We start from the raw sequence: 19,857 nt of genomic DNA on the forward strand, positions 1-19,857 counted from the left end.
AATGCTGAAAGTGCTGTGGTTCAGAGCAAGGACTCACTACCCAGGGTGCTGGGGAGCCGACAGTACAGTTCTGACTTTGGTACTGCCTGTGTTTTATAAAAAAGAAAAACTTATTCCAATTTCCAATAGTTTTTTCTTGGAAATATGTTGATTGGTTATGTAAAACTATTTGTGAAGACATCCAGGCTTTTTCTGGATTCACTTTCACTGACTTAATTTGTGCTGGGCCTTTGGTGAACGTGCCTGTTTTCTGTTTGAACCATCTGCTATTAATCTTAGGTCAATATGAAGTTCAGAGAGTGCCTCCTCAGACTTCACAGAATAAACATGATTGTGTTGTGGCCATCTCAACACTAGATTGGACTCTTTGCCACATCATCCAGGTACAGGTCTGACACTCCAATGTCCTAGAAAGCCACAATTATGCTTCTGAGTTAGAATCAATTAAAAAAATGGGGCGGGGTGAAGGCCATGCAAAATACCTCATTAACCTAAACCCCTTTTAGGAGAGAATTGTTACAGTTACAACTCTTCAATAGACATATTTAGTAGCTGTTGTATTAGCTTTGTTAAAAGCAGAAATTGTTTCTACTTAATGAAGAAGTTTTGGGGGGTGGGACATGGGGAGTGGAGGAGTAATCTCAGCAGAGTTCTCGTTATCATAAAGGGAACTATGATACTGTAAACATTGATTTATGTCTTGGCTTTTTCCTCATATTTCTTCAGTCTTTTAAAGAGAAAATAAAGTATCAGAAAAATATTTGTTGGAAGGGTTGGCCCAATTTCTACATATGTTATATAGATGCACATATCTATTACACATGTATATATGCAAATATATCATATGTTTATATACACATACATAACACACACACACACACACACACACACACACACACACACACACAAATTTACCTGGGAGTCCCAAAGGACTACCAAACACAGGTTGCTGGGCACCCCCTTTACCATTGTTGATTGACAGGTCTTTGCACTGTCTAACTGTCTATGATTATAGTTTTAGCATGTTCCCAGTTGGTGTTGACTTTCTAGTATGAAGCCTATTCCAAACTTTACACTTTTATCTACTGAACCCCCATGATATTCATATATGTTTAGTTCTATTGATTCCTTCATTTGGTGTTGTTGTTTTTGTTATTATTGTTGTTGTTGTTGTTGTTGTTGTAGATTTTCATCCCCAAGTTCAATTCTTAGCCTTGAAATTATTTTAAGATTTTTGTCAGAACTAAAGACCAGTGTTACTGTGCCACATATTCTTGATGTCTGGGGATCCCAAAGAAGGTTATATCTCTCACAAATTTATTTTAATTTCCTTGAACATAGATTTCGTTGTCTGAAGGAGGTGTGATGATACCAGGGTTATCTGGTTCAATTCTGAGGATTTGGGCACCGTCAAAACCTCTGAGCATCTTAAAGCGTATGTGATTGAAAATAGATGAAATTATGCAAAGCGGTTCTGTGGGGATTTGTGTGACATTTTCTAATCTTGGGCACTTTCAGAAACTTTGTTTCACATCTGTGCTGCTCTCCATCAATTTGCCTTTTACCTTTCATGATCTTAACTACAAGCTTTTCCACTGTGGACTCAGAAGAAGATTGCCGATTCTACCGGGAATGATTTCTCACACTCAGCAATGTTTGGTATTGTAGGTAAAATGTCATACTGCCATGCTAGGTTAGCCTGCCTACGTGGCTCACTGGGATTCCCTAGGAGCAAAAGTATGACATGGTAAGGAGATCAAGCCAAAAGGAACATAAACTTACAAAAAACAGTTTGAAAATGTGAATTGTTTAGGAGAGTTTCTAAAAAATGGTTTAAGTACAATTCAATTTCCACCTCTAGAGACTCAATATCATTTGAAAGTCCTTGTCAGTTTTATCAAAATTTTCTTGGTGTAATTAATACCTTCCCTTCCTAAAACTATCATGGAGGAATAATTTATTTTTGCTCACAGTTCAGAGGAATCTACAATCTGGCGTGGGAAGTGGGGTGCAGGCACGGTGGAAATAGTGAGGAGATTGACTTGGCTTGGTGCCTGTGGTTGAGCAAGAAACATGGTTGGAGATGGAACTGGACGTCTGATTTTCTGATTACCCCGCCCTGTTTTAGTCAGTTCTTTCCCCATTTCTAAGGGATATGTCCAACCATAGACCAAATTTGCTTTACCCACCTCTGCTAATTCTTCTGTGGAACAATCTCAAAGACATTCCCATATGTTGTTTCTCTTTGTGAATACAAATTCTGACAAGTTGACTACAAAAATTAACTATCAAAACTTTGTTGCTTTTGATTTTTTTATATGTGACAAAACAAAAACAAGTCATAGTATTTCACCTTAGGATCACCTTTAAAGAATAGGTCCTCTTCTGCGCGGAAACACATACACTATTATCTGCTCAACGTATCCTAGGCAGAAAATTTTAAAAATGGGAAATGTATGGATGATATAATCTTTTGCTTATGTTTTGGCTACAGATTTGCTCGAGTCAACAATTTGAAGAGGGCAGAAGCTAGGGACCCATGTTTATTTAAAACCTTCACTTATGAGTTTTATATTTACATCACTCCTCTCCTTCCCTCTCCCTAGCTACTATTGTCTCTCCACCTCCAAAATTCACAAAATCTTCTGTAGTTATTATGTTATATGCATGCACATGTACACATAGCCATGCAATATCCTGATTCCACTTATCAGTGTTCATAGGCACATGTGTCCAGAGCTATCCACTTGGAACTAGACAAACTATGCAGTAACTTGTTTCTGGAAGAATCTTGAAATGGAAAGTAAAGGGTTCTTTGGAAAGTCATTTGGATGTTGTTTTGCTTGGGGCAAACATGTGAAGGAACGTCTCATTAAAGGGGACATGGGTATGAAAGACTTAGAAAGACTCATAAAGGTATGTTTCCTTGAAGCAGACATGGGAGAGACGATGTTCTGCTAAAGCAAGCACATGAAAGGACACGTGATGGATTCTTTGCTCATGACACTCATGTTTTGTTCCACTTTATATTGCATAGTTGAGCTGTACTTGTCAGGGTGACATAGAGAGAAACACACCGAAACAAAACATCTAGTGGTGTACTGTAGTTTGTTGCAGCTTCCAAGGATTCAGGCTGATTGGATACACATGCTGAGGCAAGAGCCATGCTGAGGCAAGGCCTTCGGACATGTGATGTTTGGAGGGTTATAAATAGGGCTGGACGGAAGGTGCAAAGACAGAGCTAGTTTGCTGGCACAGCTAGTTGTGCAGTGCTTGTGGGTCTCAGAGTCTTTGCTGATCTTTGCTTTCCTGAGAGAGGCACAGACAAGAACTACTGGTGTTCCTGTTGACTTGTGCCAAGGCCGAGGCCTGGCTATCTCTCCTAGGTCATGTCACCACTGTTGCTAGCCCAACCCTACCGAACTAAACTGCTGGTGTATCCATAAAGTGTTTGCGAGTGGATCAAGCTAACACTGCTAACCTATAAACTGAACTGCAGATTTCCAGACAACACAGATGGGAGTTACTTCAAAGAATCTTTCTAGTCAGGTCCACATCCCCCTATCCTTTCTTTTCTACTACCTCTTGTGGGTGGTGGGCCACAAGGAAGGATAAAGTTCTCAAGAACCATCATTAAAAAAAACATAAAGTTTGAAATAATTAAAGTTACAGAATCTGGGTCTCAGCAATTACTGGCTTCTTGGGGTAAGATCATGTGGAATTTCTCCATTGATGTGTCAGCTAATGTCATTATGATAGCCGTGGTATTTCCTGATTGATATTTCCTGGGTACGTTTTCCCAGTTATACCAAGGAGTAACGATCAAGCAGGAGACATACTAGGCTCCTGGCTCTTGTCATCTTTCTTCCCCCACTGTTCTGTGGTTGATTTTGAGTTACAGATGTACCAGTTGTGGCTGGGCACCCGTAGTCACTTTATTCCACATTCTGGGCAGTTGGGCCTCCCTGTACTTGTCTCCACCTATCGCACAAAGAAACATCTTTGATGAAAGTTGAAACTGCCCTTATCTGTGCGAATAATGAAATCTATTTAGAATACAGTTAGAAATCATGCTGATCTAGGAAAATTATAGTAGGGACTCCTTCCAGGTTTATGACCTCTCAAAGCACTATGGTTAGTGGGTTAACATTGAAGAATAAGGCACGATTTCCCTCCCATTGAGAAACCCTTAGGTTTAAATAGGCAGCTGTTGGTTATCAAGATATTAGTGACAGTCTATTTTGGGGACCTCAGTAGGTTAGTCATTGTTATGGTTCTCAGGGTTTAGCTGAGAAGTCTCCTGACTCTCCCTCTCCCTCAGCAGCTTGTACTGTACCTTCTGATTCGATGAGAGGCAGAGCTTAGAGATGAATGTTTTAGATCAGTTTCAGGACTAGGGCTCCAAATTACGTATTCAAAGTTTGTGGTGTCTTCAGGAATAGATACTTACATTCAAGAAGTCAACTGTATTAGTTACTTTTTGGCTTCTGTGATAAAATACCATGACCCTAGGCAACTCCCTTACCCAAGCACTTATTTTGACTTTACAGTTCTAGAGGGATAAGAATCCACTCTGGCAGGCAACCATAGTGGCAAATGGAAGACAGGAAAGTAAGAACAGGAAGCTGAAAAGTCCCATTAAACTGCGAACACAAAGAGGAGCAAGCTAGAACAAGGGTGAAGCTGTAGGCATTCAGTGCCCACCCTCAGTGACATTTTCCCTAGCAAGGCCATACCTCCTAAAACTCCCCAGAAAACACCATCAGATATGGACACAGTGTAAATACCAGAGCCCATGAGAGACATTTCTCATGAAAACCATCACAGCTAACAAGAGAAATAGATATGGCTTACACTGCTTTTGAAGACCTTTATCTTTTCTTCCAACCAACAACATGAGAAATGTTAGGTTTTTCATGCCCGGGATTTGAGATTTCATTAGATAGCTCATGGCTCTTAATGGGAATGCTACTACCTATGTGGCCTAACTCCATTAATGTGTACATATATTGACATATGCATGTATACACACATATAATTTATTAATGTTAGTTTACAAAATATTGTATTTCCCTATGGTTCTCTGAACATTCTTAGAGTTTTTGTTGACCTTCTTTTAACTCCTATTGTCTATCGCTCCAGTTAAAGTCACCACATACCCCATTTTGTCAACTCGTTGAGAGAAAAATGAGAAGTTGCTTATCTACTTTAAATCCAGTCATTGATACATTAATGGATTATTTCTTAAACATGGGAAGCACCTTACAAGAGGGTTAGAGACAGCCTGAGCATCGAGTATGCCGAAACGTTGACATTAAAGCCATTTGTCATTTCTCAAATAACTCTTTTTCACTTTGGGTCTGTCTTTTCTAAAATATCAAGTAAGGCTGCTCCTGAAGCAAAGAGCCTCCATAATTTCAAAGCCATATATTTAAAGGATAATTGTTATAAGGAGTACAGAAAAGAGCTCAAATTACCAACAAGCAGCAAGGGTAATTGTATTACAGAAAAATTAATCTTTACTTAACTTCCCTAAACCATGTACTCACAGCACTGAAAACTGTCATAACCTCCTGTTTCAGAGTAAGGAGATTATTTATTTGTGATAATGGGCACAATATGCTCATTAGCATGCTGTCATAAACAGCTGTGCTAAATGTATTACGTGCTCTGTGACATAAATAATGTCCTCAGCATGAGGTTGTGTTTAAAATATAGGCCCCGGGTAGAACAAAAACGCAATAAATGTTTTTTTAATACAGTTGCCTAGTCTTCCGTTCTAAATTTATTTTTTTCTGTTTTAATGCTCCTTAAATGGAAATTGTGGACATTACTCTGCGGGAACATCTTGACATTCAATAACACTAGAACTCTTGTATGCTTTCTTACCCTTGGTACAACTCCAGCCAGGTATTTGCAGCAAACTGCTTCCTTCTTATTAAATGAGAAGGAGGCAATTGACTGAGACTCGATCTCCATCTAAGTAGAATTAGTAGGTTCCCTTGAGAGATCTCCTCAACTCGTTCGTGTGCCAATCCTTTCCCAAATAGGGGATGAATTAAAAGATCATCTGTTGCCACGAGTCCTTCCATTTTGCATGTGGAGGTCCGGAGTTCTCAGGACATACAGTGACATTTAGGAGTGTACATATTTAAGGCATATAGACAGGACAAGAAGTGAGAGATTCAGACCCTCAATCTGAGGTACTTTCTGCTAGAGAAACAGACTGCTTTTGTATAATTGAGCTGGGTACACAGAGGGTGATTGGTATGGGAATGATCTTTAGTTGGGACTGACAGGATCAGATTGGAAATATCAGAAACCTTTGTCTTTATCTCTCAGTGTTACTATGATTTCATAATCAATTGGAGTTTGAGCAAGGTTCTAGATGCTTTCTTTGGGTAAGTGGACTAGTAGCAAGGATCGCATCTGATCAGAAGTGATGCGGTTCACTGGGCATGCCTCACACTTGGGACCCAGCTTTCGAAACACTGGGTGTGTGGTCTGGGAGCCCTAGTGAGAAGCAGATGCAATACTTCTGTCTTCTGTGAAAATCAGGAATAATTCTGACCATGAGAGCCAACTTGGGTCAACTCATGATGATCATATTGATTACATTAATTAAGATGTCTGCCATTTAAAACACAAAGTTTTCCCAAAAATTGCCAAAAGTATTCTCCTCCCAGATATATTAAAGATGCTAAAGAATCTGTGGTTGTCATCATGAGAAAAATGAAAGCTACAGCTTGATTTATGGGTATATTTTACAAAATGAAATGCAACCTTAAATGAATAAAGGGACACTTCCATGAAATTGATCATCATATGTCTTCTTTAGGCAAAGTGGTTCAGGAGAAAGTGGGATAAAATAGTGACCAGAAAGTACAATACGGTTCAGCAAAAATCCAATGTTAGAAAGAAAACACAACGGAATATTGTGAAGCTATTAGCCTTAGAGATTGTCAAAATTGGAAGAGTCTTGACTGGAATGACTTAAGTGCACAGCTGTCTGAGAAAAGCGAGCAAACCCTATGATATCCTGAGAACTTGTCAAGGCCTTGGGTTTATCAATCAGTGTACTAATAAATCCTATACTAAAATGCAGATAATGAGCTTAATCAAGTCCACAATATCTTAGCTATCACACTATTGACTGGTCAGACTTAAAATCTTCTGGTTTTATGTGGCAAATACTAATTACAACTGTCTAAATTTTTCAAGCAATGAATGATGTAATAATATTCTTATCTGTAGCTTATGAATTATTACATTTCCTAGTAATATTTTCAGGGCTAATTGCTTCATTAATTGGTGTTCACATAAGAATTTGTCTTATGTCTAACACAGAATCCCTGCTCTTAAATTTATCTATAATTAGTGGTAAAAGAAACAAAAAACCAACTGCTTTTCAAAAAATAAGACTTGTAGCAAAATGTTGTAGAAATTGCAACTTCTCAGACTGCATGAATTTAGTTCCCTTCTCTCTCCTTCCAGGTTTCCAAATTAAACCTTTCACGTCACTTCATTTTGTGTCTGAACCTTCTGATGCTGTCACAATGCGGGGAGGAAACGTCCTGCTCAACTGTTCTGCAGAGTCTGACCGCGGAGTTCCAGTCATCAAGTGGAAGAAAGACGGCCTTATCCTAGCCTTGGGAATGGATGACAGAAAGCAGCAACTTCCTAATGGGTCTCTGTTGATACAAAACATACTTCATTCCAGACACCATAAACCAGATGAAGGACTTTACCAATGCGAGGCATCCTTAGGAGATTCTGGATCAATTATTAGTCGGACAGCAAAAGTTATGGTAGCAGGTATGTAGATATTTTCTTCTCTCCCACTTCTTTTATCTCTTAGATCCTTAGTAGGAATGAGAGATAATCCTCGTAAAAGCAGTGCGCATTTTGAAACTTAACTTTTTTAATTAAAACAGTTACAATCTATAAGCTGAAATATGGTCATTCACAATTATATCAAGCTAAGTTTGCATACATTTTTGAGTAGTGAGAATATTTGAAATAACTCTTTGAGCAATGGCAAGGAACACATTACAATTATAAGTATGGTCAGTATGCTGAATCATCAGTCTAGAATATATATGTTTTATTTTTCAAATTGATACTCTGTACAACTGTAACCCTCGGCCCCCATTCATACCTCACCCTTCTAATCCATGAAGCCTCTCCTGGTTATCATTCTGTTTTCATTCTGTGAGCTCAATAATTTAGATTCCACGGGTAAGTAAAAATATGCAGTATTCTCTCTTTTTTTAAACTTATTCTCCTTACCATAATATGTCCCAGGCTCAACAAGTTGTCTAAAGTAACAGCATTCTTCCTTTCTTTGGGTTGATGCAGTTCCATTGTTGATGTATCTCATGTCTGCTGATGGCCATGAAGGATAATACTAAATGGGCATTGTAGCTACTCCTACAGGAAGCATGAGGTCACAGTCATCCGCTTGTCTCACTAACTTCATCCCTAGGTGGTAACAAACCTGGTGACATTCTTCTCATATCTTATGCTGCATCTGTTTTTAGTTTTCTGAATAACATCCATGATGTCATATATAAGGTTTTCTACCAACAATGCCCATTTGTACGTGAACTAAATGAAGATTAAAGGACTCGTATCACAAGGTCTTCTTCTTTTTTTTTTTTTACTAATTTTTATTTTTCAATTAACATGGAAGGCCGGCAGGTGCAGCTCAGCAGTGTGCGTAGCTACATGTAATCTGCTTTCACAACATAGCTGGCTCATATGGACTCACTGCTTACATGAACGGGTGGACATAGTTTAATAAGATTTTAGAAAAAAAAATTATACCCTAATCAATTCTATTTTACAGACTCAGTAGTGTTAAACATTCATAAAATCAATGCTGTAAGCCCTGACAGCAGTACATTTTATTTTAATCAGTGTCCTAGTCTGGAATGTAGACCTCAAGTGAGAAATAAAAATGTCCCATTAGTACTTTCAAGGTAGCTCCCTTATTGACATGTCTAGCTCAATGCCGAAGCATAAGATGGACACTTTACCTTTCATCTATGAACCTTAAATATATATTTAAATTAAGTAAACAGGGCAGGGTGTTCTTGAGACCCAAACTATTGCTGTGTCTGCTCCAACTTTTCAGTTTTTCTAAGCATTTCCAGTCGCCCGGGCAGTACTAGATCCATGTAGAGAGCTATCAGATCATTGTTCTTATTAGTGTCTATAATGACTTGATCACTTCCTTTTATCTCATCTATATTAGTGACTATAATGACTTGACTGTGATCTGGCACTTGAATAGGTAATGACTCCAAAAGGGGGCATATAGTGAGCTAAAACATGCTTCCTGACCTGTGGGAATAGCAAGTCAATGGGGTGATCCCTGGAAGGAGCAATCAGGGAACCAAATACTGCTGACTCTCTCATCTCAGAAGAGCAGCTTCTAAAACTGTGAGGAAGAATTCCTATCATAAGCAGGCGATTCAATTTATGATATTTTGCTATAGCAAACTAACATAGGCTCATCCCTAACCAGTTCCCTCAGATTTTCCTTCCGCTGATGTGTTCTGCTGGCTAATCGGCTATGAGCAGAATAATGGCTAGTCATTCGGATTTGCCACAGAATGACCTGGGTTAGACATTTGTAAGTCCCATATTCTTGAAAACCTTTCAGCAGTCAGACAAAACTTTGTCCATCATACTGGAGGATAATACTGCCTTATTTAGTAATGACACCTAAGACAGTGCTTCTCAACCTTCCTCCTGCTGCAAACCTTTCACACAATTCCTCATGTTTTGGTGATCCCCAACCATACAATTAATAACTGTAACATTGCTACTGTTATGAATTGTATTGCAAATATATAATATGTGGGATAGATGATATGAGACCCCTGTGAAAAAGTCAGTCCACCCAGAAAGGGTTATGACCCACAGATTGAGAACCACTGTCCTAAAGTGACAGGTGAGAAGATACCCTGATCACGAATACCAAGGTGTAAGTTACCTGGAACTGGTGAAGGATGAGCTTGGGGAATTTCATAGATGTATATAACTCATGGGGAGGATGTGAATTTAATCATAACTGTGATTAATTAAGAGGTTCGGGTGGGATCAGTCCTGAGAAGTCCGGAAAGGTTTTATATCTGGGGATAGGGACATGCATGCACCTGGACGTTCTGCAGCTTGTACATTTCTGGACTTGTGAATATTTCCTATCAACTCTCCAAAGGCCAAAGCCCCTCTGATGATAGGAATGAAACCGGCTGTCATTTTGATGCCCTTACAAAAAGCAACTCTCTCTATCCTGCTAATGAAAATGCCCTGAATGTTACAAGGTGTGTCTCCTGCAACCCAGGTTCAGTTTTATGTTTTCACTGTTTCAGTTGTGAAGTGAGGAACAGTTCCTTCCCTGTGAGATATTAAAATAAAGTGGCTTTGACTTTAGTATTCTGTGGAAGTGTAGGCTCAGGGATGTAGTCATTGAGGTGCAGTCTAATATTAGATTGTATCATTTCGGTGCAATAAGGCTCTTCACAGCATTTTAAATACTTGCCATGCTGTTCAGCAACACGGAATACATCAATGTTATGTCTGCTGAGGTTACGATTGCCAAACCACTAGAATTCACAAGGGTCATATATCTTCCTTGCAATAAAGACCATAGTCCTGATCTGATCTTATTTTTAAAGCATTAGCAGTCAATAAACCAGTTACCACTAAAAGGTAAGAGTCAGCTTTGTCTGGGTAAGAAAAATAAAAACAAAACCAAAAAACCAAAAAACAAAAAACAAAACATAGCTCTTGTGTATACTCAGGTACAGTGTAAACGTCATGTCATACATTGTCCCTCTTCTGCTTTGACTCCCTCAAAGTGTTTGCTTTGTTGTTTTGTCTTGATTTTATAAAAAGGGAAAATGACAAATGAAATCACTCTTTGATCAGCCAGAATGCTTTATGCAGTCATCTCGTCAGGCACCGTTCGTTCTGTTTCCTGCAACTTCTCGAGGGCTGTTTAAATCCTGAGTACACACTTCGCTTGAGAGAGAAAGAGCATAGAGAAGATAAGGGAGGCACCATCAGGCAATGTCTTCTCTGCAGTTGTGATGTAACGAGCTAATGAAAATGGTGTACTTTTATTCTTAGTATGATTTTGAGTTCAATTAGTAAAGAATAGTGGTGTCTCCGATCTCCATTTGAAAGTAACTTGGGATTGGCTTTGGTTGGGGAATTTTCTGTGTATCCTAAGAGTTCTAAGCTAAGAGACTGCAGTGTTTTATGCTTTTTGTTTTTTGTTTTTGTTTTTGTTTTTCTGCTATGACCACCTCAGTACAGCAAGTTGAGCTTGAGGCGAGCAGCAAAGCTGGCTTTGTTTTCTACCATGCTTTCCCACTTTTGCCTCAAGGCATCCACTCTGTTTAGTTGTAGGCATGTAGCGTGCCAATGCTGACATGGGCTGGCTGCAACTCGAGAGCTCTACCATCTCACATGCTTCCTCTCTGGCTTCTTTACTTTGCTTTTATTTTTCTTCTTTATTGTACTTGAACAGATTTAAGTGCCCTCACAACTGCCCATTTATAGATACACCTTTGATAGAACAACTTGTTCTATATCTCATTTATCTTGTCAGTTCAAAAGCGCAGCTCCTACTAGAGAAGGAATGATATTATCTAAGTCAAATTAGAGTAATCATTCCTAAGATTCAGGTTCCCCTGAATAACATGTTTTATGATGGAAGAGATAACAAAGAATTTTATAATCACAGGAAAATAAGAAGTTCATAAATCAATGAATTTATCAAGTGTATTGACGGGGACATCAGTAGGTGTCGTTTAGCAAAGTGGAGAAAACTTTGGTCACGTTATTACATTCAACAAACTTTGCCTAATAACCAGGAGAGAGTAGGACAAGCAGGACTTTCTAATAATAAATTATTAAAGAATTTTGCTCCCAGATGTATTGCAAAGTCCCAATCACTCATTCAAATCAGGCATGGTTTTTCAAAACACTTTGACCTCATACCATACAAACTTCTAGATGACTTTAATATTTAAAAATGCAGTATATTGAAATTACTGTTCCACTTCAAAATAAAAGCATGGGCTAGTTCAGTGACCCAGAATATGAAGATGAACATAAACAGAATCCAGGACACAGTTTTTCCTTCATACATAGACACTGTCTGAGTGTCTGAATTTTGAATATGGTCACTGTGTGCATTTGTAAGTCTATGAGTGGGTTCATATGGGCGTAGTTCACTTAGACACCAGAGGCCAGCCTTGGGTATTGCTCCTCAGGTGCTAGCCTTTTGGTGTCTACCACTGGTCTGGAGCTGGCAAATAAGTCTAGTATGACTCTGTGTTATAAGTATAGTGCCTTATCGATCTATGCAGGTCCTAGGGATGAAACTTGGATTTCCATGGTTGTACCAAATATCAGTTCTGTGGCCATTTTAAATGTTATCTCTATTGTAAAGTTGTAGTGCTAAGTAGATTAGCACATAGCAAGAATAGTATTATTAATATAATTAATAATTATAATCATGACAATATTGTGACTATTATTTTGTTATTATTATAGACTGGAAATTTTCAATAATCCTTGAGATAGTTCGAAACCCTTGAGAAGTCGACTGAAACACTGACTACAATCAAACATAGTAAATGAATGTTTTATGCTTAAATCAGAGAATTTCTATTGCCATCTGTGGATACAAGTGGGCATGCTTGAATTTAGATTTCAAAAACTTCAATCAACTTAGGATGCTTTTCAAAATACTTCTAGCTAAAACATACATTTCTGACCACTTGATGTATAAATCCTGTCAATACTGTTAATAGAAATCTCATTGTCCACATCAGGAGTTCTCTCTGAAGAGAGCATTGCTGCAATCCTTTCTGAAGACGATTCTAGGTCCTTTTCTTAGCTTTATTAATGTCCTTCCAACTGTAAACCATCTACTGAAGCAGGACTCGTGATGTTTTATGGTGATTTAGACTTTGAATTTCACTTATATGTGCTTTTCTTCCAGGAGCTCAGGAGCTCAATCATAGAGGTACTAAAGGAAAAATAATGAACTAACCTGTGAATAATCATAGTAGATGCACTGCAATTTATTCTCTCAGTGATATAAACATACACACACACACACACACACACACACACACACACACACACACACACACTTGCTCTCTATACAGCTGACTGCCCACACGTATGGCCTGTAGGTTGCAAGGTACACACATGGGACCTAAGAGAAACATCTTCTTGTCCTTACGTTCTGACTGATAGAATTAGGTTGAGTCCAACCAAATAAAGTAGTCGTGACCACAGATTGACGAGACAGGTCTGTGTTCAGGTAGATTTGATTTCTGTCAACATGTGAGCGTTTGTTCGGTCATATTAAAACAACTAGATTCGCTTTGTGGAGCTCTCAGAAGGCACATCTATTGGTAAGCTCTGACTCATATTTCTTAATAGATACAGAGGTGAAAGCTGACAGACAGCAGAATGTAAGATGGCATATGGTTTTCTATGAACAGAGGCTGATGCAGAATTTCCCTTATACAGGACACGAAATAGGCTCTCATCACTTACCTTCTCAGCACAGCTGGAATGAAAGGCCCTGGATAACCTAATCATACAAGCATGCATTTTCAAAATGCAGTTTATGCTGTCTCATTATAAACTGAGGAAAACCAATAATAACAGTAATTGATTGTACTTATCAATCCTTTATCTGTTTCTTGGAAACTCCAATTCTATGGCGGGAAAAAAAAGACAATTTCTGCTAGATTATTTTGTTATCAAAGCTAGCTGTTCAACAGAGATACATTACAAATCTCCCTTGAAAGAGTAGAGCACCTGCATTTGTTAAGTAAGCATATGTATTCTAAGAACACACTTTATTTTTAAGTGATTTCAAGCTCCAAGCCAATATTGCATTTTTTTAATTTTTGTCCTCTTTCTTCAAGACCAAGAAAATAAAAGATCAACTAAGTTGCATTTACTTCTGTTGTTCTGTCATTCAGGGAGATGTTTTCTTTTTCTTCTCTCTTACAATAGATACTTCAAGATGCAAACTGCTCCATTTTGCTTTTAAATAAGCCAGGCATTATAATTAAAATTCCCTTGTGTTTTTTTTTTAAATAATTAGTTACTTGAGGAGTTGTTTCTATGAGTTCCCTTCCAGAATGCCTCCCATTTAAATGAGTTATGAAATAATTAGGGGAAGCGTATTACAGTGAGAAAGGCTAGAAAGAGCCTTTGTGAAATGGTAGCCTGACCTTTCCATTCTTGCTTAAAAGGAAACAGGAGGAAAGCTTGTCTGACGGGAAGGAGAATAAAATACATTGCCTCAGGTCACTCAAATGTTATATAAAGAAAACAGCAAGAAAAATGCTCATATTCTTTTTCTCTACGGGAGCAAATATAAGAATCTTGCCTAGAAGGTCAAGTTCATTCAGTGGAGCAGTTTGGAAAATGTATCCCCGGGCCCTGGACTCTCTATTTTAGGAAGGTTCAGTTACAGAGCAAAGCTTCCCTTTCACACTCACAGGAGTGCTGTTTACTGTCCATTGATGAGCAGGGAAATAAATTTGTCTGACTCTATAATTTTGAACAGCCCTAATTATCCCCAATTTACCTAAATACTCCTGCTAGCTTGTAGTTAAAACACAAAAAGGACAGAACATGTGTGAAATTGTTTTGTGTGTGTACTAGTCTACGGTTTTGTTTTTATTATTGTTGTTGCCAAATAAAATCTTGTTTAATCACTGATATTGCCCTCGACTTAAATAATTGAACTTGAAAGAGTAGGAGTATATGTTTCTCAATTAACCATGTTAATAAATTAGAATCAGAACATATTCCTGGGACGCTGGAAAGATCTCCTTCAGTAGAAAATGGAGGCAGAGAATTTCACTGTAGAAGAAGTCAACAAAACAAAATTAAATATCCACCAGTCTTTCACTTTCATTGCATTGTTATGAATTATACTACATGTGGCAATGCTAATCATCAATTACTCATCCAAATTTAACCTTCCTCGGAAGCACGCTGGGCTGTACATCTCTTATGATGCGGTCCGCAGTGCAGTTTTTACTGGTGTCCTGAAGGAAAAGGTGCCATAGCTAAGAGAAATCAGGTGATAATAACCATACAATTTTCTCTATTCACATCTTTGAGACTATCACAGAACATATATTCGTCTATTACAGATTTTGTGATATCCCTGTGTTGATCACAGGGACTTAGGCCCCTGTCACAAAGGCCATATTGATATGAGAATGCCATGCTTGCTTAAGAAAAGTCTTACTTGGCACGTGAGCCTTACAAACAAATCAAAGATCCTTGTATGGGAGACTGTGGCTGTATTTTTTGCTGCATTTATGAAAGGAATGAAGGAGGGTCAATAAATGTAATCTGCAAAATAGCTCACGTATGATGGTGTTAAATGAGAAGGGACCCAGCACAGTCTGCTTCTTCTGAGTCTCCCTGTACCTTTTACACCTCTCCTCCCAAGGTATGAGTCCACACACCCATTCCATGGAGACCGTGTAACATACTTTTGTGGAGTTGGATCACGTTAATTTCACAGAGGAACAGTGGAAAGTCAGTGCTTGGCTTGCAAAGTGCCTTATGGTGTGGTGCTGTCTCTTTTGAACCACCTCTAATTAACCTAAGAAACACGATTGTATATCTCTACATCTCTAATGAAAATTCACTAGTTAAAGAACATTTGTACGATTACATAAAGCAAGATCTGTCATTGAGATTTGGGGGATGTTTTTATGGTAAACTTTAGCAATTCAACTGAATTACATGGAGATCTTTGAAAGAAGGAATTTGTTTGTATGACCTACAGATTTTTTTTTCCCACACGGTAGAAAGTCATTCAGACTTAGAGAATGCTCTACAAATGAAAAGAGTGAACTGGAAGAAACCGTGGGAAATATCACTGTGCAGAGTACCAAACTCATCTCATTCTTCCCCTGCCGTGATGAACAGCTGGAAGGCCAACCATAAACACAACTGCACACTTATTTTTTTCCCATCAGAGTCAATAATATATATATATATTTGAAAATGCTGAGTAAAAGTAATGAGCACAATTACTCATGTCTCCTAAAATTATTATCTTAATAGTCCACTTATTAATTTATATCTGTATCTATGTAATCTATAGTAATAAAAGTAATTGGCCACTTGTCCCATAATTATTAAATATGTCTTCTATTAGAGGTAAGAGAATAATTGGAGCTGAGTCACTGTGACCCCTGAATCCACCGCATGTTCTTATAACAGCCAGTGATTTGATTTGCATACAGAGCCATCCGTTTAGCAGAAAACAGAAACAAAACAACACGTCTTTCATAGCAACAAAATGATCACGAAAGGTTCCATAAGATCTCTTTATTATAAGCTGAGACTAAGTATACACAGACACACATGCAGGCACACACAAGGTTTTGATTTTCACAAATGCAGCCAACAATTCTTTCAAAGCTTCCACAAACCTTGGCATCAGAGGTCAGAGCAGTTTTGTTTTACTTAAAAGACTTCCTTTGAAACCCAGCCAGGTATCCAATGAGCATCCCTTTGCACTGAATATCTCTCGGTTTCTTAATGTAGCATTTTTTCTCTACATAAAACTTTTATATGAAAGCACCGGTTAAAAGTGGATCATATAGAGCGATGAGACTCTCTGCTGGAAGGTAGCTAAACACTGCCATTATTTCCCTGAATACCATGACTCCTTCAGAATCATAGCGTAAATGCAATTTCAGAGTTTGGGAGACATCAATGTGCTGTGAGGATATGAGATGCTCTCTGTCTCTTCTCCCTTCGCGCTCACTAGGTTATTAGGTTTACACAATGTGTTTCCCATCCTAACTCAGCCTCAGCCAAATATGTGGCCATCAATACAGAACAGATACCTCCTCCTTCTCTCTCTCTCTCTCTCTCTCTCTCTCCCTCCTCTCTCCTCCTCCTCCCTCCCTCCCTCCCTTAAATCTAGTGCTGAACACCACAATCCCAAAATTCACCATTTGATTTATAACCTCTGGACTATTGTTCTATTACACCTACTTCTAAAAAGAAAAAAAGAAAAAAATGCTTCGTACAGAAAAGAAAATACGTTTTGTTGTAACCCCGAGGCTCTACCACCCTTACAAAAGGCCATACCTGGGGTTCATTTATAGTGATTCTACTGGAACACTTCTTCAACACAAAACCCATTTAAGAAACAGTGTTAGAGATTAAAGCCACCTATACAGATTCAACCTTAAACCTCAGCTATGGTTGATTTTTATTGCATTGGATTTTTGTGGACCGTCTTGAAAGGGAATCCTACTCTAAAGGCTAAAATATGATATGAGAAAAAAGAAGTATTTGGTTAAACCAGGCATTCTATTTTTAGGTCCACTGGTGTATTGAGCACATTATAGCCCAACATTATAGCTGTTTCTCTGAGATCAGGTCCGTTAGAATCCTGCCGAAGAGATCCCCTCATTTGAAGGCTGTAACTGAAGATGGCTTGCATGGACACCTTGATTTTTCTCCCACATGCTCATGACTCCTTTCTGGAATTCACATTCTATTGAGAAATAGTTTATATACTAAGTGAGTCCTCCTTTAAAAATGCATGATTCCATTCTTACTAGACTATTCACAGAGTTATGAAGTCACTAACACTGTCTAGTGCAAACCTGAGTCACTTTCATTCTTTCCCTTAACTACATCCTGCAAAATACTAATCTATAACCTATCTTTATTGATAATTTTTAACATAAAACAATATTACTCTAACACAAAATATTGTCCTTTTGTTTATTTTGTTACTTAGCGACGTATCTTGAAGCTATTTCTTTCTTTTCCTATATCTGTCTCCTTGTTTATTGTTATATAATAGTCCATAATTTGCCATGCACACACTGACATCTTGCCTCTAAATTTCCAATAGTACCTCAATGCTTGCTTTTGTATTCAGTGAAATCTCGTGTATCAATATATTTGATAAGTCCTCTAGAAAAGCAACCACTGAGTTAGAACATGAGGATATAAATTGATCATGGCAGGCTCGAGATCCTCTGTTTATCTGGACCTAAATATCAGAATCTAGAATTTGTTTTAATACCACCAAATAAGTAAAAATAAAGTTGGTTTCTCCTTAACTTGCAAAGTTCATCAAAGTCTGCTGCATAGTTCAAAAGGAGGGACGACTGCTTGAAACTGTCAAAAAACATTGCCATAAATATTCATTCATTGGAGAAAATCTTGTATACAGCAGATTGTAGGAAAGAGTCCTGTGGCTCATACAAAGTAGTCCCTGCTTTATGTGAAGGACGACTTCTAAAAGTATCACTCCATGGAAGGGCGGGAGATAAATCCAGCTCTTAGGTCAGCACTGAAAATTCTAAACTCCATGTCCCTGTCACACGGCAGTGTGCCACATAAGCACACCATAGAAGAAGAGGAATTCTGACTGGTGGGTTAAAGGCACTTAGCTTATATCTTTGGATTCATATACAATAACCAAACCTGCCTATCCCATCAGCTTTAAAGAAAGACTGCTAAGCACACGTACTGTGAAATCTATGTATTTATGTATTTATTTCGTAGGTTTCATTTTCTCATCTCTCTTTAAAACACTTTTTTTTAAAATAGAAAATCCTAATGATCTGCTTTCAGGTATCATTAGCCCACATGTTACGAGAAGTTCTAACTTCTTCTGCTGTCTCTAACTTGTCAAAGTACAGAGCACGCACCGCAGTATCTCCATAACGTTACTTCACACGTACACATTTTCTGCAGGTGGTCAATGACTTAAAAAAAAAAAAAAAAAAGCAACTGATCTCAGGTGCATCTGCTCTAGATTCCCTGGGTGCCAGTCTCTTACAAATTTCATTAGCTGAATGGAGTAACGTGTTAGCCAGGCGTGTTCAGAGACTGCCATGACATGGAGTCTACCTCTAGCTGTTAACTCCTTCTGTGAATGTAAGCCATGGGTAGCTTAGTTTCTCCAGCTAGACAGTGGAGTAGAAGGCAGCGGATTTATCCTGCAAGGATGTTGTTGCCATGACCTTGTAATACTTAGTCGAGGGACGAGAAAGCAATAGGCGCACAATAATAAACAATTCTGAAAAACAGTGGATTTAACACACTGCAATTCTCTGAAAGTTATCTACGAGAAACTCATGAAGCAATATTCTTTCCCCCTGGGGAGGGGAACGACAAGACATGCTGTCTGGTTCTCTGCGAGCATGTGGCCTATATCTCGTGTATAGGCAGTTAGCCCCTGCCCCAATGAGTCCTGTGTAGAAAAGTGAGCTCATGTGTTCTTCTTACAGCTCTTTCTATACCAGGATTCTGCAGAATCAACACACCTACGTAGTCCATCGAACTTAATAAAATAATACTACTTTGGAAAATACATGTCTAGGGGCTGGAGAGACGGCTCAGCAGTTACTACCTGCTCTTCCAAAGGTTCAATTCCCAGCAACCACATGGTGGCTCACAACCATCTGTAATAGGATCTGATGCCCTCTTCTCATTGGTGTGAAAACAGCGACACTGTGCTCACATAAAATAAATAAATAGAATCTTAATCTTTAAAAAAAGGAAAGAAGATGCATGTCTAACACTCAGAGTTTGATTTCATTTGATGCTTTCGAAGTTCAATCCTTTCTTCTCACTCCACGATGCTGACAAGTAGAATTTGTGAAGGCGTTGGAAAATTGTCCCTGTACTAGCATGTCAAGAGTACCTTTCCTTCCAGAAAGGCATGAGAACTGCTCTTGAGCCAGCTCTCTGGCTGGCTGGCTGTCCTTTAACACATCATGAATGCAAATGTTGATTAAAGGC

The 19,857-nt window shown here is 38.4% G+C and overlaps 1 protein-coding gene across 1 annotated transcript in view; it reads left to right on the plus strand.

The window, feature by feature from the left end:
• The window catches only part of Dcc (DCC netrin 1 receptor), a 1,074,495-nt gene that overhangs the window by 384,797 nt on the left and 669,841 nt on the right, over window positions 1–19,857 (plus strand). Inside the window, exon 2 of the mRNA XM_032886223.1 lies at window positions 7,495–7,815. Within this exon, the coding sequence (XP_032742114.1) occupies window positions 7,495–7,815 (321 nt within the window). The remainder of the gene's footprint in view (window positions 1–7,494; window positions 7,816–19,857) is intronic.

The sequence above is a fragment of the Rattus rattus genome, chromosome 15, assembly GCF_011064425.1.
Source record: "Rattus rattus isolate New Zealand chromosome 15, Rrattus_CSIRO_v1, whole genome shotgun sequence".
Lineage (NCBI taxonomy): Eukaryota > Metazoa > Chordata > Mammalia > Rodentia > Muridae > Rattus > Rattus rattus.